General features: G+C 27.8%; 4 protein-coding genes and 2 long non-coding RNA genes across 11 annotated transcripts in view; 3 read left to right on the plus strand and 3 right to left on the minus strand.

Moving 5' to 3' along the window:
• The first annotated feature begins 7,019 nt into the window (after positions 1-7,019).
• The window catches only part of LOC126847906 (uncharacterized), an 84,670-nt gene continuing 65,698 nt past the window's right edge, over positions 7,020-25,991 (plus strand). The window contains exons 1-10 of the mRNA XM_050588339.1: positions 7,020-7,029; positions 8,301-8,354; positions 12,222-12,260; positions 12,342-12,374; positions 12,438-12,488; positions 17,522-17,551; positions 17,635-17,685; positions 17,875-17,925; positions 18,186-18,206; positions 18,657-18,719. Coding sequence (XP_050444296.1) covers positions 8,324-8,354; positions 12,222-12,260; positions 12,342-12,374; positions 12,438-12,488; positions 17,522-17,551; positions 17,635-17,685; positions 17,875-17,925; positions 18,186-18,206; positions 18,657-18,719 — 370 coding nt within the window. The 5' untranslated portion in view covers positions 7,020-7,029; positions 8,301-8,323. The remainder of the gene's footprint in view (positions 7,030-8,300; positions 8,355-12,221; positions 12,261-12,341; positions 12,375-12,437; positions 12,489-17,521; positions 17,552-17,634; positions 17,686-17,874; positions 17,926-18,185; positions 18,207-18,656; positions 18,720-25,991) is intronic.
• Positions 8,359-11,129, plus strand: LOC126847908 (uncharacterized). 5 transcript variants are annotated; one of them, XM_050588350.1, is made up of 10 exons: positions 8,359-8,468; positions 8,550-8,582; positions 8,646-8,696; positions 8,776-8,805; positions 8,889-8,960; positions 9,137-9,187; positions 9,413-9,433; positions 9,854-9,904; positions 10,346-10,447; positions 10,749-11,129. In XM_050588350.1, the coding sequence occupies exons 3-10, from the start codon at positions 8,693-8,695 to the stop codon at positions 10,922-10,924; spliced, it is 507 nt and encodes a 168-aa protein (XP_050444307.1). In that variant the 5' UTR covers positions 8,359-8,468; positions 8,550-8,582; positions 8,646-8,692; the 3' UTR covers positions 10,925-11,129. The 5 variants fall into 5 exon arrangements, with proteins under 5 accessions (XP_050444307.1, XP_050444311.1, XP_050444308.1 ...); XM_050588354.1 differs by having other exon boundaries at positions 8,550-8,584; positions 10,393-10,447; positions 10,749-10,879; XM_050588351.1 differs by lacking the exon at positions 9,413-9,433 and having other exon boundaries at positions 8,550-8,584.
• LOC126847911 (uncharacterized) overlaps positions 18,924-25,991 on the minus strand; it is a 70,630-nt gene continuing 63,562 nt past the window's right edge. Inside the window, exon 3 of the mRNA XM_050588357.1 lies at positions 18,924-19,045. Within this exon, the coding sequence (XP_050444314.1) occupies positions 19,023-19,045 (23 nt within the window). The 3' untranslated portion in view covers positions 18,924-19,022. The remainder of the gene's footprint in view (positions 19,046-25,991) is intronic.
• On the plus strand, positions 19,136-22,137 carry LOC126847909 (uncharacterized). Of its 2 annotated transcripts, XM_050588356.1 has the most exons (4): positions 19,136-19,607; positions 20,680-20,739; positions 21,164-21,256; positions 21,772-22,137. In XM_050588356.1, exons 2-4 carry the CDS (start codon positions 20,697-20,699, stop codon positions 21,948-21,950), a joined length of 315 nt encoding a protein of 104 aa, XP_050444313.1. In that variant the 5' UTR covers positions 19,136-19,607; positions 20,680-20,696; the 3' UTR covers positions 21,951-22,137. The 2 variants fall into 2 exon arrangements, with proteins under 2 accessions (XP_050444313.1, XP_050444312.1); XM_050588355.1 differs by lacking the exon at positions 19,136-19,607 and having other exon boundaries at positions 20,558-20,739.
• On the minus strand, positions 19,999-23,276 carry LOC126847914 (uncharacterized). The gene is made up of 3 exons (XR_007687166.1): positions 23,194-23,276; positions 22,768-22,957; positions 19,999-21,342 (listed from the first exon to the last, which is right to left on the minus strand). It is a non-coding gene; the product is annotated as an uncharacterized LOC126847914 (long non-coding RNA).
• LOC126847913 (uncharacterized) lies at positions 23,630-24,765 on the minus strand. Its single transcript, XR_007687165.1, has 4 exons — positions 24,521-24,765; positions 24,413-24,442; positions 23,832-23,929; positions 23,630-23,746 (listed from the first exon to the last, which is right to left on the minus strand). It is a non-coding gene; the product is annotated as an uncharacterized LOC126847913 (long non-coding RNA).

Genomic DNA, 25,991 nt, shown 5'->3' on the forward strand with positions numbered 1-25,991 from the left:
CTGTTAAAAACATAATAAAATTTGAACATTTGTTTTGATAAAAAAACTGCTATAAATCACTTTTGTGTGCCCTTCGAATTTTAAACCAAACCTCTATTGTAAAGGTTGCGCTTTACATTCCAGTATATTTATACAATGATTATGTACTATATTAAGTGTGCATGACGCAATTTAGAATTTAAGATTTATATTATGAGTATCAATATAAATCCCGTTTGACTGTTACATTGGAGAAAAACTGTTGTCTAAAAATAAAGAACCCAATGTAGCAATTCCAAGAGATATTGATTATGAACTGATTACATTGCCACGTCGTGGAATATGCTGTATTTTATGTTAAAATGTGTTTAATTAGGTAGCTTAAAAAAACCAAGACTGTGGAAATACTTAAATTACTTTAAAATATGACAGAATGACAAAATTGGATATTTTAACCTTCGCGTCATTTATTTTCTTTTTAGGAACTACAACATTCATTTTCGATATTCTATCATATTTTTATGAAATTTAAGTGATTTAAACAATTCGGTTATTTTCTGTAAGTATTTTTTTTAACTAAAAAAACTCAACGTCACATAATAGAGATTTGAACTCGAGTTATTTTTAAGTTTCATATGACACCAACTCGATCTAATAAATGGTTAAAATATTCATGAGACGTTTGGAAATTGTTTAAGTTTTCAGTTAGGTTAACTCGACAAAAACCGGCCGAAATTAGTTTTCATTTCAGTATCCTATTATATGATGATCGCATAGAAAGATCTTCTTTTCAATTTAAGAGTATTGCACGCGGTCTATATTCCAAACAGGATCATGGATTTTTTAAATTCCATAATAGGTATGTAAACAAATTAAAAAAAATGTATAGTTATAATTTTTATATTTTGTCGATCAATTCGTTTGTATCGCTTTGCAGTAACTCAAATTTAATATCAATATTTGTTCGGTTTTTTGCAACAGTAGCACAGCAATTTCCTATTAAATAAAAATATTGACCCCAATCCGGTAACCTTTTCATCGTTACCGTTTGTTAACCGATAATTTATCATAGCTAATCTTTGGGTTGGATATAGAACAGTACAAAATAATACAGAATAAACACAAAATAAAAGCTATGACTTAAATGATTAAAGTTAAGCGTGGACTAACAAAGTAAATCCCTTATAGTTGGCGTAATACAAATTTGTAAACTGTAATACAATAACGGTAAATCTTTCTATCATTATGAGGAAAACGGTGATAAAAAATAAACTTTATAATTTTTTATCGATAGAATATTATAGAAAAAACATAAAAATCAAACGTCTTGCTGCCGGTGGGTTGGTTAAGCCCGCCGAGTATTGTAAAGATGTGTCGGCTATATCATAAAAAGAAACCAGCTATGTAAACAAACTCGCATAGACAAGCCTGCTAAATATGCCTAGTTTTTGTGCCTTAACAATTTGTATGGTAACACTAATATGTAAAAAGAAAAATTGTATGCCCCACGACAGAGAATTGTATAAAATATAATACAAAATCGCATCAGGCGAATATGAAAAAAACTATACAAGTCTTAAAAATGTTTATGATGATATTATATAATATAATGAAAATATTTTTCAGACACCGGTCAGCGAGGACGTAGCTGTAATATCTACATAAGAGCATGAAAAGTTAATTTTTATAAAAATATTTATATTTCTTAAAATTCATATTATACACAAATAACTTGCACAACCGATGCTTCAGTATAGCGTCATTCGTGGTACGATTTCTGTATTCTTTGGGCAAGTATAATCAAATTGTTTACAATTGTGTAGAGATATTTTGTTTAAAAAAACTGACAGCTTTGTGTCAACTATAATTCAATATGATAAGCAAAAAAAAAACAGATACTACTTGCTTATTTAAATTGACTAATGATATTGAATATTAAAGCATAAAACTTAGGATGACCAATAAGCAATTATACTAAGACTTTCTTATGATTATAAAATAGCGCAAAATCCCTGCAACAGTTCCAAATTTATATGAATTGTACTTCACACATAGTTCTATCGATAAACATTAACAAAACAAAAAAACCAGTACAGTGGGGTCGGGGCATGGTGGGGACGGAGCATAGTTGGGCCGGGGCATAATGGGAACGGGGAGGTCACAGTTTTACAGGAATTTTTAAATCTGAAAGTGATAAAATCACTTTCGAAGTACGCTTCGATGCAAATCGGTAGTTAGTATTTTCAAGCCAGTACAGTCCAAACCAAGCACAGTATAAACCAGCAAAGTTAGAAAGTATTAAATTGAGGTGCTGTGTTTACAAATAAGCATCAAAGCGTTTATTTGAAAGTGATTTTATTCATTTTTATCACTTTTATTTAGAATAATTCCTGTAGACCTGTGACCTCTCCGTCCCCTCGTTGCTTTGATTTCATTATGCCTATACTCTACTGTAATAGTCCTCTCGGATAAAATCACTTTTAAATAAACTCTTTTATAATAAAGGGCGTTAAAAAAAATGTTGCTTATGTTTAAACCTATAGAAAGAGAGTTCGTTCTTATCTAAATACGAGAAAATCAAGTTTTTGGACATTTTGCGGTTTTCTTTCTAATGTTTACATAGATAAAAATGTAGTAGTTGTCAACTGATTTCAAAGTTTCTACATATCTTCATTTTGACTTTTCCGTTGGATTGCAATTCAAACATTGGAATACTAAAAAATAGTTCCAAAGAAACGTTTAGAAAATTATTATTCTAAAAGTTTTCTATTGAATCAATAACACAGTCATGTCATGTTAAACAAACAGTACACTCTTCGGTTGAATTTTTTTGTGTTTGCGCAGTGAACTGCAGTGTGATTTTCTTTGAAATATTTAAATATAGTAAACAAATGTTTGATCTAAAACTTTTACCATAAAACTGCCTGTTATATTGAGCATAAGAATCATTGTGTAGTAGAGTTCAGATAAAGTTGGTAGCCTTATTGAAAGCGAAAAAATAGTAGAAATGATGAATATAAAATATTCGATTTTAGTGTGTGTAACATTTTATACTCAAACAGTTAACTCTATCACAGAAGAGGTATTTTTTAGTTAATAATTTAATGTACAGGGTGATCCACTTATCGTAAACCACTCACTATCTTAAAATATACACGTTGTACCATTTAAGTTTCAAAAGTTGCTGTCAAAAAAACTACGTTGGGAGGGGGTGGGTAAAATCTATTAAGTGTATATTTATAAGTAAATAAAATGCTTATCTTTTTAGTTTAAGAAAAAGTATGAATCTTTTATTGTATTACTTTTTTTTTACCAATTTTAGCAAATACAGATACTATGGAACGATATAAGAACTCCCGGATGCAACTATATAGTCTACGACAACCTTCTTACATATTTTAATGGCGAAGATGCTGCAAAATTGCTTGCCATAACAAATCTATTGGGAACCGTACGTTCGGAAAACGGAGGTAATGGTGATGCAGTTTTTTTTTAACACTTAATACTTTTAAAGGGGAGTCTACACTACCGTTATTAACAAAAACACTCTAAAATAATTTTTTTCATAATTTATATTAAATTAAAAATACACTCATATTTCGGGATGGTCAAAAAAATATATACTTATAAACTCTATAAGTCTTACTGTAGTATATAGGACTAACTAGAACTTCAACAACTTCGGTTATTAGCTTAATTATATTGTAAATAAAAATTATGTATATATATATATATATATATATATATTTAATTAACACCATGGTTTTTTTATAATAACGGGTATGTTTCTAGAGTACAGAATGATTTATCAAGAATTTAAGGATGCGGTCTTACTAGGACTCATACCAGATCGTCCTATAAATGTAAGTTGTATATAAATATAAGTAATTTTCATGTTATTTCTGATAATTATATTGTGTGCAACAGTTACTATCGAGTTAAAATCGGATTAAACAGCTGAAATATTCGTTAACATAAATTTACTATTAGACAGTGGCGTAATTTAAGTTCTTTGATGGGGGACAAAAGTTTTGACCGACTCGAAGAACATAAAGCATTCGTTACATCAATTTTTCTATTAATAAATAATGAGCGAAACTATGATGGATGACTATGAACGTTAGTTATTAAGAACGTTAATTCTTCTGAGAAGTTATTTGACCAACTAAAGATGTTAAGTCTTAAAGAAATATTGTACTTATATGACGAGGACTAGGTTTTGAGGCTTAGGTTTTCTAAACGTCGCTCAATTTAAATCTTTAATCCTAAGTTAGAACGATCATTAATCTTTGTTATTATTATTTAACATGATTATATAAAATACGTATAATCTAATTAAATCAAAAGCATTTGTTTACGCGGTTCTAAAAAAAAATAATTTAAAAGTTCAAAAATGTCTATAGGAGCTACGTACTCAGTTCAGCAGTGTCGAAAGAGCTAACCCACGCTACATTACTTTGAGTGACTTCAAGAGACACTTTGGTATTGCAATTTATGAAGAAATGTATACTTCAGGAAAATTCCATAAAATTATAGAATACGGAGATTCATCGGGTAAATGCGATTTTTAACTATATTTTATAATAGTTAAATCATATACAGGGTGATCCAACTAACGTAAGACACTCAATTTCTCTGAAAATATGAATAGGTATATGTGATTTTTATATAGTATAAACATAATATAAAAAAAATGTTAGCGTTGAATTTTTCATTTATCTGTTCATTAGCTATGACTTTGTAAAGATACTACATTTCTTCTTAATAGTTATCATATTTCTTTGGTTTTCCAAAACCGGTAGCACATAAAATTCATATTTATGTTGGCATTGGCCAATTGGCGATAACATTCTAACAACTGGGAATTTACTATACAAGATTTTGAAATAATGATAGACAAGCGGTTCTTATCTACGGATTACTTAGATTACAGATTATATTATGTCTGTTTATGATACAGAGTACGGTAACACGTCATATTATTTTTAAACTATTTAATAAAACTACTCGTCTTTGTAGTAACGGTTGAAAATATTAAGAAATACAGTCAAAAAATCAAACAAGTCATAACAAATGAACAAATAAATGAAAATTCAAAATTCCAACGCTAACATATTTTTAACTTTGTTGTCTACAAATTTATGTAATTTAAAACATATGTTGCTATTTAAAAAAACCGAAAATCCCCCTTTTTGGCTTACAAGGAGTGGTGTTAAACATTTTCAAATCATCGAACAATTTAGTAAAACATATACTTAAAAATTTAGAAAACAAATTCTCAAAATATTCATATTTTCAGAGAAAAACAGTGTCTTGCGTTAATTGGATCACCCTGTACATTTATACATACATATATAATATATATATATATTTAATTAAATTTATTTTAAAAGTAACTTAATATTTCTAACAACCAATTGAATAAAACTGAATTTCACATTACGTTATTGAAACACTGCCTACCACAAGTTATTGACAACAAAAAATTGTACATATGTACATAATTTATTATATTGTTTGTCCAAATACTTTTTAATTCGCTGTTTTGCTATGCCGTTTATGTTATATTGGTGATTTTTAGGACATGAATGGAAATTGTTTTTCGATGGCTTTAAAAAATGCGTATACTTAGGTTTATTTTAGGATCCCTCTTCAGACGGCTTTTGATGCAGCCACCTAACCTAACCTAACCTAACCTAACCTAACCTAACCTAACCAATAAGGTGCTGCAACAAGATGTACGCAAAAAATATATTTAAAATAATGAAAATTTATTAAAAAAAAATTAACGATATAGTCATAGATTAGTTTTATTGTTCAACATAATAATACTCAGCGAAATAATTATAATAACACTAATATTCCGTTTAATGCTTCATTAGACATTGTCATTCAATTCAATAAACAAAATCCAAAATATTATATTATGTTTTTATTTATATTACATTATAAGACCTATGCTAATGTAGAAATCGATCCAGTGGTTTAAAAGGATGTGAGAATTGAAAAAAAAAATCAACACATTATTGCAAAAACAGTATCTAGTTTCGCAAACATGCTAAATTCGAGAAATAGGAAAATTGAGTAAATTAAAAGTATAATTATTTCAACGCATAAATGTTCTTGCAAGCATGATGAGTACATTATGGTGTAAACAAGGTGTAGATTACAATGATTAATTTGGTGAAATAAAAGAAAAAAGTATTAAAATGACATAGAGTGTAGTTACATAAGAAACAGATTATAACGTATTATAGTTGATAAGAGTTTATTTCATTAAAAATACATTTTTTAATTGTTTTCGGGTTTATTAATGAAACTTAACTAAGAAGAGTTTTATGACATCAATATATTCCTAATGATTTTTCCGAGACTTATTTTACCTTTTGACACCTTTGTTCAAGTTTTGTATTTATCAATGAATAGAATATATCAACTATCTTTTTAAAAGTAAATAGTAAGGCGAAAACACCGCTGACCTAAGGTGGAGAACGTTTCATTATACACGCTATAATAACTGTATAATATAAATATATATATATAATAATATATTTTTTTATTGTATCTGGGAATCGTGACGAATAGTACAATTATTTTCTTGTTCGTGTGCAGAATATTTTAACCAGAGATCCAAATTTAGGTTTCAAATACGTTAGGTTTTATTTTATACTCTGAATTTTATTCGTATGAAATACGCTAGAATATTAAAAAAAAAAACGATAGTGTGTAAAAAATAACAATCTAGCAAACATATTTTTTTCGTCTTATTTACTTTAAATTATTAATAATCTAATATTATAATTTAATTATGGCCATAATTTTTAAGTTTCGTTTCGGTGTGAACAACATATGAGTAATAGCACACAATACTGTGTTGGAAAATAAAAACCACAGCCTAAACATTCCTTTACACCTGTATAAATAAAATAATACTTGAACACTGCAAAACTTATTCCGATTTTCGAGGACAAGCCACAAAACGAATCGCTATAAAACGGTTGATTTAACATACAAGTTCACCAGAGTTCTACCACCAGAATTTCAAAGCTAGTAAGTACCTATTGCATTTTTATAAAAAATGTTTTATTTACTATTTTTTTATTTTCGTGTTTAGATTTTCTATAAACTATTAACCACTAGGCTCATTTCATTAATAATATACTACAGACATTGTACACCGTTGTTTTGTATTGATCAGTAATCGAACCTAAATTTTCGCTCTTTTGGCCCAATATTTAAAAAGTTTCATTAAAAATCAGGAAAAAAAATATTAAAAAAACTGTGTATATGTTTCAAATTAAAATGCGATACACTATGTAAACCTTTGTAAAAAAAAACAGTTTTTTAAATTTTTTATGTTTTTCACTAAAATTTTTAAAATTGCATATTATTACCATAGGAAAGAAGTATCTTTTTTGATATTTTTTTTCAATATTTATAACGCAAATAGGATCAATTTTTGTACAAAAACACATGTTTCTACTTCAAACGTACTGCACTTAAGAATACATTTATTAACATTTTTTTTGAGCTCTTCACGGCATTTCCAAAGCATCGGTCGTAGCACATTTTTAAAATTATTTTCAGTCAATTAATTGTTTCATTATAAAAAAATGCTGTTTTAACTTTTTTCAACTGATATAATCAATTAACTAAAAATAGTTTTAAAATTGTGCCACGACCGTTGTCTTGAAAATGTTGTGAAGAATTCAAATGTTTTTTTAAAAATGTAATTTATTCTTAAGGTATCGATATGAAAAACGTACTAGTATAAAAACGCTTGATAATGGTCTTTGTACCCAAATTTTTCTTACTATTTAACGTGTTCGACATATAATAAAGACATTTTATTTAGCGTCTTATTATTTAAGTTTCGTATCGGTGTGTACACTTGTAAAAATAAAATTTATTAGCGCACTGCAAAAGTTATACCGATTTTACTGTTGTTTTAACATATAAAAGTTCACGAGAGTTCTACAAAAATTTCAAAGCTAATAAGTAATGAATGTACTTTTTATAAAGTTATTCTTATTTTCTATTTCTGTGTTTAGATATACAACCTAACTTAACCTATTCACTTATAATAATAAGTGGATAGGTAAGATGATTTCATTAATAATATATCACAACAATTTTACACCGTTTTAGTCGTGTAGCATGTCTCAATAGACATGCTTAATACCAGAAATCGAACCCAAAATGTGCCTCATTTGCCACAATATTTAAAAAGTTTCATTCAAAATCAAAAAAAAAATAATCAAAAAATATGTATATTTCTCAACTTATGAAACAAAGCAATTTTTTTATTTTAATTCAAAAAGTTTATGAAATATGTACATTCGTTATGGTAAATGTTTTAGCAGATCATACAATAGGTAATTATTTTTATTTTTTACACTGACCTACTCTAGGTAATTAAAATCTTTAAATAATTAAATGATCAACTACAGAACTTACAGAGGACTATGTAAGGGAGCTTGTCTACACAAGTTAGTTATTTTATTTTATCATACAAATTTAACTCTAATTTTAAATATTTGCATGTATTTATTTTAATTTATTTATTACAGATACTCAAATCCAGCTGCTGCAAAGTCGTGATGGTATAATATACACTTATTATTAGAATTTATTTGTTACCTCAACTCATTATTTGTTTATTCTAGTGCGTTTGATACCGGTAATTAGAAAATTTGTTGTTGGAGATACACCGATGGGTAAATATATTTATGAGAGTATTTGAAAGTGTTATGTTAGGTACATATCTCTTATAAATTTATGTTATGCACATTTTAGTGAAACTGTCGCATATGTTTGGTGCACCGGGTAATAATTTTTCTAAAATTTATGGACGTGTCTGCACATTGTTGTTTGATATTAAGTATAAAATGTTCTCGTTAAAATTTCAGCACTAGCAATGCCATTGCTTGTACCATCGCTAATCGATGAACGCGTTGCAAACTACGAAGAAATACTGCAGGGTAATTACTCTTAAACATTTTTAATTTAGAATCTTTACATGCATAACTTATATAAATTCAGATTGATTATGTACTTACATATTTATTTATATCTCAAGAAGATATGTACGCAAATATTGTAAAATTGAATTAAAATACACTTTTTTTAATGAGTTAATTTTTATTTTTATTTTTAGAACTCAAAGATTCTCAAATTAAACTACAAACAGAAATAACTAACTTGCTAGGTAATATAGTAATTTATTTCTAAGCAAAATGGATGAAAATTTGATTTGAACCTATCTTAAAGCTATATGTTTTCTTACTCAAAGGTTTTGATGAATGTTTCAAGTACAATAATTATTCAAACGGCTAATAACTAGTCTAAATAAATTTAATTTTAATAACTGTTATAGATAAAATATAAGACGGGGGGGGGGTTTTTGTATAATTATTTAATATTTTCGATACAGGTGTCTCTGTTCCTGAAAGAGGTAATTACGCATTTATTTGTTAATAGTAAAAAAATTATTCTTAATTTGAAATATATTTACTAAATATGTGTCAATAGATTTATAAGCGCATAAAAAACAAAATAAAGATAAATGTATTAAATATAGAGAAATAACTTTTTATGTTTTAATTATTAAAATTATATTATTAGCAATACATTTTGAAAGTTTTTCTTGTTTTTCGAAAAAAATTTGTTCAAACTTAGACTATACCACCGCATTAGCGGAAAGTAAATTTTAATAAGAACCATCTGCTATCCGTTGGTCTGCTACATTTTAAGATGGTGTCGACATTTATTTTTAAATAATGACGATTATTAAGTTGCATTATTTATTTTTATTCATGCCAATTTTATAATTTGAAACTTTTTTGTATCTGAACTTATAATTTGTTTCTACTAGGTCTACTAAATACTGTAATGAGAAGTCTGGGTTGGACACGTGATTCGACGGGTAGTTAATATAATTATACATATAAAACAAAAATAAAGCTTATAAAACGGTATCATTTGTGATAAAAAAAAGAAAAATGTACGGTTGATTTGTGCAAATAAATCAGTGATATATCTTTGCTTTGCTACAATGCTGATTATTATGCTTACGTTATATTTTTTAATTGTAAAAAAAAATTATTCAATGGAATATGTGAAACAAACTTTGCTATATATTTAAAACATATTGCTTAGGACTTAAAAGTAGTTATTATTTACAAAATAGTTATTATTATTTTACAAAGCATATACTTGTTTGATTAATACATAAGTATAGCAAAATTACTTACTACTAGTTCATCATAAGAACATTTGAACAAAAACTCAATTGTACTACATTAATGACACGAGCAATTATTACACTATTTTTGTAATCAACACGGTTTATTATTAAATTGTACAGAGTCATTTTACTTGTATGACTCTCGTGTGTTTGTGAAACTTGGACAGGAAAGAAAAGACCTAACTCGTGGAGCTATAAAAGTATATATCAATCTTGCATCAAGTATGTATATATTTTTTTTTACTTTTTTGATATATTTATAATTTTCCAAGTTTATATAAATAATACTATGGTTTGCCTATTTAAAAGTAAATTTTCTACAAACGTTATGAGGTGTCTTATATAGGTATATAAGGTGTTACCTGCATTTGAAAATGTTATTGACTTAGAGTAACATAGCTTAGGATCGTCTGTATATAGCATTAATCACGTGTGTTGGTTACGCCTTACACACTGAATAAATGTAGTAACTAGTAAGTTAGGATCGGACAATTTTTAAATATACCTTTTTAACATTTTTAAGGACCGGCCCATGAAGACTACGGAGATTGTAACCTAATGTGTCGGTTGAAGGGCGTAAACAGAACTATATTACACCCGGATTCTTTTGTTACACTAGCTGAAGTAGTCGGTGATCAGTGTCGTCTAACCGATTATCACGAAAATACAATCGTCGTCAATTGCATTGGGGATGACTAATTAGAAAAACACCATTAATATAGTAAAAAGTATTCACTTGCTTCTCGATTTTAATCATTTACACCATTTATCTTAGACATTAACTCATTAAAATGTATACAGTACTATTGTTATTATATTTAAATAATTATTCCAAACCACAATTGTATCCAAATTATCAAATTTAATGTATCTTATAATAAATCGTTTTACTTACGATTATAAACTCATTTGTTGCTTTTTACCTGTACACATATTCGATTCGAAGTGGTCTTGAAAATTGTTTTAGTTCTTTTAATCATCCTCGTTAATGGATTATTATAATCCACTCAACCCCTGTGTCTGAACAACTAGTCTTCATAGTTTATAGTTGCCTTTTTTCGAAATTATCTATTAATAGCAAATTTAGGTTACTATTGTACATTCGTAGCCCATTTTTTAAATTATTTTCAGTCAATTAATTATTTCATTATAAAAAAATGCTGTTTTTAACTTTTTTCAACTGATATAATCAATTAACTAAAAATAGTTTTAAATTGTGCCACGACCGTTGTCTTGAAAATGTTGTGAAGAATTCAAATGTTTTTTTTAAAAATGTAATTTATTGTTAAGGTATCGATATGAAAAACGTACTAGTATAAAAACGCTTGATAATGGTCTTTGTATCCAAATTTTTCTTACTATTTAACGTGTTCGACAGTATTAATAAAGACATTTTATTTAGCGTCTTATTATTTAAGTTTCGTATCGGTGTGTACACTTGTAAAAAAAAATTTATTAGCGCACTGAAAAAGTTATACCGATTTTACTGTTGTTTTAACATATAAAAGTTCACGAGAGTTCTACAAAAATTTCAAAGCTAATAAGTAATGAATGTACTTTTTATAAAGTTATTCTTATTTTCTATTTCTGTGTTTAGATATACAACCTAACTTAACCTATTCACTTATAATAATAAGTGGATAGGTAAGATGATTTCATTAATAATATATCACAACAATTTTACACCGTTTTAGTCGTGTAGCATGTCTCAATAGACATGCTTAATACCAGAAATCGAACCCAAAATGTGCCTCATTTGCCACAATATTTAAAAAGTTTCATTCAAAATCAAAAAAAAAATAATCAAAAAATATGTATATTTCTCAACTTATGAAACAAAGCAATTTTTTTATTTTAATTCAAAAAGTTTATGAAATATGTACATTCGTTATGGTAAATGTTTTAGCAGATCATACAATAGGTAATTATTTTTATTTTTTACACTGACCTACTCGAGGTAATTAAAATCTTAAAATAATTAAATGATCAACTACAGAACTTACAGAGGACTATGTAAGGGAGCTTGTCTACACAAGTTAGTTATTTTATTTTATCATACAAATTTAACTCTAATTTTAAATATTTGCATGTATTTATTTTAATTTATTTATTACAGATACTCAAATCCAGCTGCTGCAAAGTCGTGATGGTATAATATACACTTATTATTAGAATTTATTTGTTACCTCAACTCATTATTTGTTTATTCTAGTGCGTTTGATACCGGTAATTAGAAAATTTGTTGTTGGAGATACACCGATGGGTAAATATATTTGGTATCATCCTCGTTAATGGATTATTATAATCCACTCAACCCCTGTGTCTGAACAACTAGTCTTCATAGTTTATAGTTGCCTTTTTTCGAAATTATCTATTAATAGCAAATTTAGGTTACTATTGTACATTCGTCGGAGTAATCATGCACACAATTAAAAAAAAAAAAAAAAACAAAAATTAATTACAATTTTTATTATTTAAAAATAGTATAAACATTTAAAAAAATACAAAAATCCGTTTTGAAATGTGTAACGTTTAAAAATGGCTAGCCTGAGCGGATCTTTTGGAAAATTAAAATGACTCACAAGATCTGGATCCATTTCAAGACCTAAACAATTTTAAATGCGACACTTTGTAGAACTTGGAAATAAAAAAATTATTCTCGATACTGTCGAGATGAAAAGATTTCTGGTTTTGGTAACGGCGCAATAAATAGGCAGAACAAGTACATGCATGTAAACTGTAAAGAAGCACCAGAGCTTAACGTTTTTACATTAACAACTGGCTGAAGTGAAAAAATATTCTATTTGTAAATTTATTGAATAAACATATTTAATGTTATTAATTATGAAGAAAGTATTGACAGCCGTATAAGGACAATGCCATGAAGACTTTGGAGATTGTAACCCGATGTGTCGGTTGAAAGGTGTTTACAGAAGACGTATATTACACCCAATGTTTTTTTTATAACACTAGCTGAAGTTGTTGGTGATGAGTGTCGTCTAACTGGTATAGACAAAAAAGTACACCCAGTCAATCGCATTGGGGATGACCAATTAGAAACATATCATTAATATAGTAAAAAGTATTCACTAGCTTCTCCGTTTTTTTTTCATATTGTTTTTATACAATGTAATCTCAATTATTCACAATTTTGTTTTTGTTTTTACCCTCTTCTAACTATAGCAATCTTTGAAATTTAAAAGGTAACGTATATATTTTATGAACTTTTTAAATTTATAATAATGTACTAGAGATTTTGACTGGTCGATGACGAGTTTCGGATAATTATTTTTGAAGTTATTGAAGTTTCAAGTTTAGGGCAGGAGGAAAGGTGGAGTGTATTTTTATTTTTATCTGCGCGCATTTCCCAACCGCACTTTCCTTCCCATCCTAAATTTTAAGCTCTTCTAACTTTAAAAATAGTTGTTTAATAAAATAACCGAAGTAATATGACGATTATTGAGAGGAAATTTAGATTCTTTACAAAGTCATAGCTAATGAACAGATATGTGAAAATAAAAAAATTCAAACGCTAACATATTTTTAAATTTTTTGTCTACAAATTTATTTAATTAAAAACATATGTTGCCATTAGAAAAAACAAAAATTCGCTTTTTTGGCTTATAAGGATTGATGATAAACATTTTCAAAGTATTGAAAAATGTAGTAAAATATGTAAGTAAAAGTTAAGGAAAAAAAAAATCCTCAAAATATTCATATTTTCAATGAAAAATAGTGTCTTACGTTAGTTGGATCACCCTGTATTCTAACATAACTATTTGTAATTTTAAGAGTTACCGGTAGTCATAACACAAATATTAAATTGCAAATAAGACAATGCGTAAACACTGTCTAGAATTTCTACACGGTGTTTTACTAAAAGTTAAGTACATTTTTTTCATGGATGATCAAATGATATAGCAGTTAAAAAAAAACTTATTATTAAGACATTTGTGTAAACAAAACCTATAAAATGGTATGTCTAATTCGGGATTGTTCTCAGCTTGTGATTAATAATAACCAGACAGTAATTAAAAAAAAAAAAAAACAGAAGTTTGTACATTATGTACTTGACGTTGAATTAGTGTTTGTGTGTGTATAAGCACTAAACAATGGGCTAGATTAAGCCACGGCACAGAGGGGTCGGGGCAAAGGTGCAAAACCCTCTGAAGTAACATTTTTGTTAAAATTCTTAATTTGTGTAAATTATCATAACAATATCAGATTTTTCTAACTTTTGGGAAAAAATAAGTTGGGTAGAGTCGATATTCAAACGGCATCCTACCCGACAAAATTCTCAAACATAAATTTACCTCTCCACCTCTCCTAATTTCACTACAGCCAATGTGTAACTGTCCAATTTTTTGGGGTTTTTCATTATTAAATAAAAAAGTAGTTTTTCGATTACTACAGATTGTTTAGATAACCGTTATAGCTTATCCCTTATCAACTCTAACTCTAATTCCTCCTAACATCCACTCTTTTGTTGTGTCTGTACACACTGTAACTTTTTTAATACTGGACCAATTCCTTCGAGTGGGAACTCTATAAATCACAAATTTTATCTAGTTGGTACTTGGGGGAGGGGGGGGGGTAACAGTTGATAAAGTTTACTTCTTCGCAGTTCAAATTTGAAGATAGAACTTTTACTGGCTATAATTTCGAGAAAAAGAGTCGGATCGAGTTGAAATTTATAAGGAATATTTATTACTTAACTGCAAACACGGTGTACCAGATGTCATAAACGAAAAGAAGCTAATAACAGGTGTCAGTTGATAACGTTGACCCGTGTGTGGTGTGAGAGATAAAGTTTGTTAGTATGGTGGGTGTGTGAGGTACACCCAACCATATACAAAACGATTGTGGATAAGAGATGGTTCCTCAACTGCTCAAGAGTGAGGATCGTAGAATATATGGGTATCGCCCTATGCCTAAAATGCTTTAGGTATGGTCAGGTATGGGTCAGGTTTAGGTATGCTAAGTGCAGATCAGGCTACATCGCATGTGGTCACTGTGCGTCAAAGGACCGTAACGAGGATAATTGTACCAAAAAAGACCAAATGTATCAACTGTGGAAAGCCCTACAAGTCCACTCATAAGGCTTGTGTGGCGAAAGAACAAGGACTGAATAACAGAATAGCAAAGACAGACTATGGCAGCGATCAAGTAAGCCGAGAACGGAGTATAATTAGTGGTGTTCCCCAAGGTTGAGTATTGGGACCGGCACTGTGGAATGTATTTCACAATAATCTTCTCAGGATCACTATGCCAGAACATGTCAAGTTGGCAGGGTTCGCAGGCGATTTAGCAATTGTTGCTACCGCAAAAGATACCCCAATGCTAGAAGCAACTGTAAATCAAACATTGGAAGCGGTCAAGTGTAATCGGAGCCTACCGCGCCGTGTCTGACGATGCGGCCCTGACGTTGGCCTGTATGCCACCAGCGGACTTATTAACCCAAGAGACAGAGAGAGGGTTAAGTTTCGAAAGGCAGAAGGTACTACCCATCTTTTTATCATTTAAACGGAGAAAAGGGCTAGAAGGAGGAGGAGAATAGGCGCCTAACCCTGACGGCTAACGAGGGAAAGTAATGTGGAAAACAGTTCCCCCTCGTTGGTTCTGTATTTAAAAAAAAACTATGAGAATTTTATCCGTATGAAATACGCTACTGTATTACAACCAACTATAAAGTGTGTAAAAAAACACAAACCTAGTAAACATATTTTGTGGGTCTTATTTACTTCAAATTCGTATCGATATAAAAAAAAAACGTACTAGTATAATTATTTATAATCTAATATTTTTTTTTTAAGGTCTTATTTTAGTTTCGTATCGATGTGAACAACCTAATATGAGTAATAGCTCACAGTACTGTGTTGGAAAATAAAAACCATAGTCTATACATTCCTTTATACCTTTATAAATATAATATATATATTTGCGCACTGTATACAGCTTATTTCAGTTTTACTATTTCGAGAACAAGCCACAAAACGATCACTTTAGAACGGTTGTTGTAACATAGAAGTTCATGAGAGTTCTATTAAAATTACAAAGCTAATAAGTAATTAATGCATTTTTATTTAATTATTCTTATTTTCTATTTTTTATTTTTTTAGTTTAGATATACAATCTAACCTAACCTAACCTATCAACTTATAATAATAAGTGGACAGGTAAGATAATTTCATTATTAATATATTGCAACAATTTTTCACCGTTTTAGTCGTGTAGCATGTCTATAGACCAGAAATCGAACCCAAATTGTGCCCCATTTGGCCGAATATTTAAAAAGTTTCATTAAAAATCAGAAAAATAGTAAAAAAGTTTGTATACGTCTCAACTTATGAAACAAAACAATTTTTTTTAAGTTTTAAATAAACGTTTATGAAATATGTAAATTTTTTTTTTGATAATTTGATTGATATGACATATTCTTTAGATTTGATACTTACAAATAAAAACACTTCAAAAACTTCATGTAAAATAATAATAAGCATAATTTGATTTAAACATTGATGCGAAGCTGAGAAGTCAATTTTCTTTCGACGATGTGTTTTTATTAATTTTAATTCCCTTCAATAACTTTTAAAATAATAAATTAATTACAAATTTGTATGGATTAATTTATTTAACTTTGACCAATTTATCCGAGAAGTATGTCTCAAGTACGATTACTTATCTACAGATTAACTCCATCAAGATATGGGTTTAGTGATTTAGAAGTTATCATTTTAATATGAAACCTACTCAGCTTCGCATCAGAGCCAATAATTAATTGAAGACTATGTCTAAAACACAAGGCTTTTATTTCTATTATTTTTTGCAGATAAAAATGACAAATTTTTGTTTATTAATATCATTCGTTATGGTCAATGTTTTAGCAGATGATAAAATAAGTGATTATGGTTTATTTTATTTTTTACACTTGCCTACTCGAGGTAATTAAAAATATAATAATTATTTTTTTCACAGTTGAATATAAAAAGGAGCTTGTTCTTACAAGTAAGTAATTTTATTTTACCATACAAATTTAACTCTAATTTTAAATATTTGAATTTATTTATTACAGATAGACAAATCCATCGGGTGCAATGTCGTGATGGTATAATAAACACTATTTAGAATTTGTTTATTACCTCAACTCATTATTTGTTTATTATAGTGCGTTTGATACCGGTAATTAGACAATTTGTTCGTGGAGATACACCGATGGGTAATTATAATTATCAAAATATTTGAAAGGGTTATGTTAGGTACATACCTCTAATATATTTATGTAATGCACAATTTTAGCGAAACTATCGTATTTGTTTGCTGCACCAGGTAATAATTGTTCTCAAATGTATGGACGTGTCTGCACATAGTAGTTTGATATTAAGTATAAAATGATCTCGTTAAAATTTCAGCAAAAGCAATCCCTGATGAAAGTAATGGAAACTACGAAGAAAGACTGCAGCGTAATTACTCTTATAAACTTTACATTAAAAATCTTTATATTTATAGATGTACATACATAATTAATTATATATATTCAGAATTATGTACTTACATATTTATTTTAATCTCAAAAAAAGTAGTACACAAATATTGTAAATATTAATTAAAATTAATTTCTTTTAATGAGCTATTTTGTTTTTAAATTTTAGAATGCATTGATCTCCAAATTGAATTACAAACAGTAATAACTACTTTGTTAGGTAAATATAATAATTTGTAATTATACAATTTCAAAAATGATAGTAATTTATTTCCAGGCAACTTAGATGAAAATTCAATTTGAGTTGTTACATCTTAAAGCTATACGTTTTCTTACCAAAAGTTTTGATGATTTTTTTGAAGTATAAAAATTATTTAAACGGCGAATAACTAGTCTAAATAAATGTAGTTTTAGATACTGTTATAGATAAAATATAAAATTAGTTTTTTTCTGTTTAATTATTTAATATTTTTGTTAAAGGTGTCTCTGCTACTAAAAAAGGTAATTACGCATTTATTTGTTAATAGGTAAAATACTATTCTCAATTTGAAATATATTAACCAAATAAGTGTCAATAGGTTTATAGGTCCGCTATAACTTCATATAAGACAAAATGAAGATAAATGTACTAAATATAGAGGAATAATTTATTATGTTTTAATTATTCAAACTATATTATTAGCAATACATTTTGAAAGTTTTTCTTGTTTTTTTAAAAAAAATGTTGAAACCGAGACTATACTACCGTATTAGCGTTTTGAGTTTTAACCGTCAGACAAGACGGTTTAATAAAAAACCATCTGCTATCCGTTTGCTTGCTACATTTGAAGATGGTGTCGCCATTTATTATTAAATAATGACGATTATTAAGTTGCATATTTTATTTTTATTTATGCTAATTTTATTATTTGAAATTTTTTTGTACCTGAACTCATAATTTTTGTTTACTAGGTAGACCGAGAGGTCTAGTACGTACTGCAATGAGAAATCTTTGTTGCACACGTGATACGACGGGTAGTTATTAGAATTATATAAAACATAAAAATTAGGCTTATAAAAACCGTATTAGTTATGATATTAAAAATGTACCATTAATTTATGCAAATGAATCAGTGATATATATGTCGTTGCTTAGCTACAATGCAGAATATTATGCTTAGGTTATATTTTTTATTTGTTAAAGGAAAAATAAATTATTCAATGGCGTCTGTGAAACAAACTTCGCTATAATTTTAAAACATATTGCCTGGCACTTAAGAGTAGTGAACATTTACAAGGCATATACTTGTTTAATTAATACATCAGTATAACTTACTACTAAAAAAATTTTTGAAACTTTGGTGGGGTATTGTATTTACATGACTTAAGGTCGTTTTGTTGGACCGATGTACCACAGGTATACTGAAGTTCCGTAGATTCCCCATGTGTTTGTAGTTTCGGTAGTTCATTTTTTGGACTCCGGAAAATTTCTTTCAACTTCTTCACTGTTGGGAAAACCGTCCTTGTACCGTATTTTCTTGCTACTCGTGCTATGCGTTCGGTCAATCCACTTATAAACGGAATTACCACTGTGCCTTTGATATCTTCTTCTTCCTGAATAATCCGAAACGTTGGCGAACCAGTCAAGACATCCAAGTGGGAGTAACCTGAAGTCATGTAAATAGTGTAAAACTTACTACTAGTTCATTATAAGAGCATTTGAACAAAAACTTACCTACATAATTGTACTCCATAAATGACAAGAACAGCTATATTTATTTTATGTATAATATTTTTGCAATTAACACGGTTATTTACTAAATTATACAAATTTTGGTATTTTATATGGGTTGCATGAACTTGTAGAAGAGAGAAAACCCCCAACTCGTGATGCTACAAAACCATTTATCATTTCTGCATCAAGTAAGTATTATATCTAATTGCAATAGTTTAATTTTTATTATACGTATGTATGTGTATATATTATATATAATATATATTAGGGTTTTTTTGCGACTATTTTTTTTTAGCTGCCATCCCAAAATTTTGTTGTAAATTCCAAAAAAAAATATGAGCACTTAATTTTTATATTACGTGCTCTACAATAATCTGAGAAGATTTCCCGTTTAAAACACATGTAAATTTAGATTTGTTATTTCAAATTTTTTATAACTCAGCGGTATTTTGTGCTATCATATTGTTCAAGGTTGCAAATTACTTATAATTAAGCGTTCTACAAAAGTGCATACTACAACGTAACTGTATCTTACACTAGTGGGTTAGTACAGGTCACTAAAGTCTATTTTTGTATAAATTTCTTTTTTTTTTGTTTTTATTTCATCAATGGCTAAACTTACAGAAAAAATATAAATAACACATTTATGGGGAATTTAATTTTCTACATAAAATAATCTTTGAGATAAATATCTAAAATTGATATTTCTTGAGATATTGAGCTTTGACTTTTTTGAAGTATGAATCAATATATTAAAAAATTTGACCAATAATCAATTTCATACTTCAAAAAAGTCTTTGTAGAAAATTATATATAAATATATATAAACATATTATTATTGCCTGTGTTATTTAAACAAAAAATGGAATTATTTTAAGGCAAGAATTAAAGTGAAAATGTTGCAGAAGAATAAAGATTTTATTTATTTTTTGTTATTCTGCCAGTTAAGTGCTAACAACTTTTAAATTCGTCTAATCCATTTTTCACAATATGTCTACTATAAATAGTAGACAGTTCTTTAAACTCAAATAAAAAAAACAAATCAATAATTTTTTATAATTTATTCAAACTTAAAATAACGTTTTGTAGATAAGGTATAAGGTATTAAACAATTTGTTTACAGCTTTAATAATATTCCTTGTTTAGATACATTAATATATTAAATTGTTATTTTCATATATATTAGAAATATAGTCATGACAAAATTGTTAAAATTAATGTTTGTTGAGATAAGAAGAATGTTCTCAAATTTTTTTCTAGGTCTAGTACGTACTGCAATGAGAAAGTTGGGTTGGAAACGACCCACAGGTGATTCGACGGGTAGTTATTATAATTATATAAAACATAAAAATAAAGCTTATAAAACCGTATTGTGATATTAAAAATGTACCGTTGATTTATGCAAATGAACCAGTGATACGTCGTTGCTTAGTGACAATGCTGTGAACATTGTTCTTACGTTATATTTATTAATTGTAAAAGAAAAACAAAATTATTCAATGGCATCTGTGAAACAAGCTTCGCTATAATTTTAAAACATATTGCCTGGCACTTAAAAGTAGTGAATATTTTCAAGGCATATACTTGTTTAATTAATACAGTAGTATAGGAAAATCACTTACTACTAGTTCATCATAATAGTATTTGAACAAAAACTTACATAATTGTACTTCATTAATGACACGAGCAACTATATGTATTTTATGTATAATATTTTTATACGGTTATTCATTACCTTTTATAGATGTTGATACTCCATATGGGTTGCATGAACTTGAAGAAAATAGAAAATCGCTATTCCGTGATGCTATAAAACTATTTATCCTTTCTGCATCAAGTATGTATTATATCAAATTGCAATAGTTAAATATTTGTTACACGTACATGTATAGTGTATACCTATATATAAAAACGCGTTATTTCCTGTGATAATTACACAAAAAAAAAAAAATAGAATTATTTTGAGGCAAGAATTAAAGAAGGGTTAAACTTTTTTATCTGAACATGACGACTATTGGAAGTTGTTGTTGGCGTATTATTTTGTAAGATAAATAAATCATTAATTTTTTATAACTTATTCAAATTAAGAGTAACGTTTCATGTCTCAGTTTTCTGAAAACATATTAGACAAATTGTCATATCTGAGGCAACACAAAAAACCCAACAAATAAATAATTTGTTTTACCTATGAAATGGTTTTTTTAAAAAAAAATTATGATGGTCACACTATAGTCATTTTATTGAAAATGTATAAAATAAGCATTAAAAAAAAATAAATAAATAAAAATTCAACTTTTTTGATATTTTAATCATTTTCCTAGTATTTAAATATACCTTTTTTAACTTTTTAAGGACCAACCCATGAACACTATGGAGATTGTAATCTAATGTGTCGTCTGAAAGGTGTTAACAGAAGTATATTACAGCTGGATTCTTTTGTAACAAAAGCTGAAGTTGTTGGTAGTAATCAATGTCGTCTAACTGATAATCACGAAAATACAGCCGTCGTCAATTGCATTGGGGATGACTAATTAGCTTTATAGATTATATTTGCTTTTTTCGAAATTATTTAATTGTAGCTAATTTAGGTCATTCTGCTCTCTATTATTATATTTACGCGTACACTCAAAACCGGTTTATTGTTTGACCGAACAAACACAAATTGAAGTAACACAATATTACAAAAAACGTATGCTTTGTATTGAATTTATTAAACAAGTTTAATGTATGAAAGTAAATTCCATTCTGTACTAGAAAAAAAAATTGTGTTATAATTTTTTAATATAATACTTAAATATTTGTGAATAAATAAAACTATTTCGATTCACTCGACTTTTACAGTTTTTTTTTTATTTGCGGTTAATCTTTATTTGTACATTACATTCTTCTGGGAAAAAAATGTTCATCATTTAAGAAGAAGTTAGAAATAATAAATTATTTTAGATCTGGTAACGGCGCAGTAGTCATCTTCGACCATCAATATTATTGTTAAAAATCGTTTTTCAAAGTACATTCACTTTGAAAAAACGATAAAAACGAAGAGTAAAGGAAAATATTATATTACAACCTGTTCAAACTAAAAGTAGCTTTTAAGCATTTTCTTAGTTTATATGTTTAAAACTATGGTTTGATTTTTAAAAGTAAATTTTCTACAAACGTTATGACTAATAGATTATGCGATGTATAAGGTGTCCAGTCATATTATCTACATTTGAAGATGTTATTGACTTAGAGTAACATTGCTTAGGATCATCTGTGTATAGCATTAATCACGTGTATTAGTTATGCCTTACACACTGAATAAATGTAGTAACTGGTAAGTTAAGATTGGCAAATTTTTATAAATACCTTTTTTAATTTTTTAAGGACCAGCCCATGAAGACTTTGGAGATCGTAACATGATGTGTCGGTTGAAAGGTATATACAGAAGTATACTACAACCAGATTCTTTTGTAACGTTAGCTGAAGTTGTTGGCGATCAGTGTCGTCTAACTTTTCAAGACCGAAGAACAATCACCGTCAGTTGCATTGGGTAAGACTAATTAGATAAACATCATTAATATAGTTAAAAGTATTCACTTGATTCTCAGTTATTATACCACCATTTATCACACCATTTATCTTAGACATTAACTCATTAAAATGTATACAGTACTATTGTTATTAAATTTAAATAATTATTTCAAACCACATTTGTATACAAATTATCAAATTTAATGTATCTTATAATAAACCGTTTTACTTATGATTATAAACTCATTTGTTGCTTTTTACCTGTACACAGATTTGATTTGAAGTGGTTTAGAAAATAGTTATATTTCTTTGAATCATCCTCTTTAATAAAATGCAAAATTGTTATAAAATTAAAAAAAGAAAAATTTGTATGTATATTATTTCTTATGAACATATTGTAATGTAAAAATAAAGATATGCATTACAAGTTCATTTTATGAATATATATATATATATACGTATGATACACAGGGTGATCAACTTATCGTAAACCACTCAATTTCTCACAATTTTTAAAAAACCTTCTTAAAAATAAACCTACCTAATATCAATCAACTAAATTATCTACCCAACTTCCAGCTCGGCTTTAAAAAAAATTATGAAAATTTGAGATCACATTGCATAAAAACGCTATGTAAGGAAAATAATGTAATTTCTTATGAAAACCAGTGAGATATTAAGTGGTTCACGATAAGTCGATCACGTTGTGTATGTTCATTTAAAATATAATATGGTTCTGTGTAAATTATGATAAATAAAAATACATAAAAGTAATTACGTTTCAGTTCTGAAGTGGTGAAATGGTTTACAGATGCTGAAATTAAAACCGAAAACATTTTATACTGAATATCCTGAATACATGTAGAAATATTTTTATAAAATTCAAAGAAAATTATTACCCGGTATAGTAGCCATCATAAAAGCCATATCCACTGAGATTAACATTAACATAAACTTATAATTCAACGATATTTGATTTGGTTTTCTATTCTACATTCTATAAATTTAAAAGAATAATATTGATTATTTCCCTTTTAGGCAAGACAATGTATAGGACAAAATTCAATATTTGTGATCAAATAGTTTATGTTAACATCTGTATTTTTTGTCAGAACAACTGTCTTTAGATTTTGAATATTTATATTACTGATAAACTTGCATAGGAATATTAATATGATGTTGTGAAATTATTATATTATATTCTAATTTCTATTTCCCGTGTTTTATCTATTATACATTTGTTCAATATGTAATTATAACTACCCATAGAATATTTGTATTTTCCCTGTTCAGTTCCACAAATAATATCTTTAATTGCATTATCCAATTTCTTTGAAATGAAAAAAAATGATGATTTAAGTTATAAAAAAATATACCAAATAAAATCATAATAGACAAAACATTTTTCAGAGTAAAAGCACACCATGCTACAAGTGGTGATCATTTCTATATTGATATACTAATTTTAAATAAAATTTACCTTGGCCGATAGCCTCTCGGATGTGGTAATCTGTATTGAATTATTTTAAACATATGTATAATATTATAAAACATAAATGTTATTTTGTTAGAAAAAAAAATTACTGACTTGTATGGAAAACCTGTTTCTTGTATTCCTCTGTAATTGTTTAAGTTAAATATTGAATGTATTGTTTAGAATTTGAAAAAACTCGAGTAGTAACTATGTGGGTACCAAGGTCAAAAATGAATAAATTACCTTTAAGAATTGCTCCACGGCCATTAAAAGCAAATGCCACGTTTATAAAGGAACCATGCTATTAACGTGTAAGACAAAGATTGCTAAGCTGAATGCGCTGATGTGGATTTCTTGTAACTAATCGGCAGGCTTATGTGACAGAAACGTTAAAGTATAATATATTTTGCAGAATTGACTATGTTAACTTAGTGGCATATTTATCTTATTTTTTTTCCATTATTATTTTATGTTTGCATTAGTCAGACGCGGAGTATAAATTATTTTTTTCACAGTTATTGGTTTAAAAACCACTCGTTGAACTAATGTTTGTTTTATACAATTTTAACAATTTTATAGCGTACACAATTCTACATCTCCTTTTTTTGTTTTATGGGTATTTGCCCATTTTTCTTCATTGTATTAAACATATATATATTACACGATTTAGCTATATAATTTTGTATTTTAGTTATAGATATTAACTATTATGAACGAAAAAAAAAACATGTACCCAACTAATAGCCACTAAATGTTTTATTTATAAATTAGGTACTAACAATTCCAAAATCGAATAGCATTGTATTTTTTGGAAATTTCACAAATAATATTTATACCCTTTTAATTCTGCCCAACTACCCCGCGAGTTGTCATAATAAGAAAATAAATTTTGTACATATATACAAATATATATTTGTACATAAATATATTAATTATAAACACACTTGTCTTTGTTTAACATACGAGTGTTATAATATCCTAACAAATACATTTCTGTGTATAATATTATTATATTAATTGTATAAATATTAATAATATTATTATTTTTGGTAATTTCCGGAGTTCTCTAAACTTTTATAACTTAAATAGAAAATTCATATACATTTAAATAATTTTTGTTACTGACTCACTCACTCTTCATCAAAATTATAAAACACTTTCCGTATAGATAGAAACGTGAAATTGGCACAATTTTGGCACAAAAGTAGGTCTTACGTTGTAAGTAAAAGAAAAAAATCTGAAAGTTGCAATTTTCTCAAAATTAATGCGACGCCTACGATGCCGAAGCCAGCAAAAAGGAATGATATCTCCAACAATAACCTAACAGTGAAAAAGAGCCAAGTGTCAGAACCCTCCCAGAAAAATCAGCTTATCAAACTAGTTGTGTCTACATTGCGGCCAAATCTGTAGTATGCCTCATTCAAAAAGGTAATGTTTCATTCAGAAACTGGCCTAGCGTTAAGCAATACATATAAAAGAGCAGTGTTGCTCTTGAAAGTAGGAGTGAAGTGAGGTTATGAACTAAAGAAATAGCAGACTTGGCCACAGCTTAGATATCACTATACTTTGATAGGACCCTTTTCAC

The sequence above is a fragment of the Adelges cooleyi genome, unplaced genomic scaffold (assembly GCF_023614345.1).
Source record: "Adelges cooleyi isolate 19-005CV unplaced genomic scaffold, UGA_ACOO_1.1 ACOO_flye_CR_arks_rails_tigmint_CR_PRNA_13, whole genome shotgun sequence".
In the NCBI taxonomy this organism is placed as follows: Eukaryota; Metazoa; Arthropoda; class Insecta; order Hemiptera; family Adelgidae; genus Adelges; species Adelges cooleyi.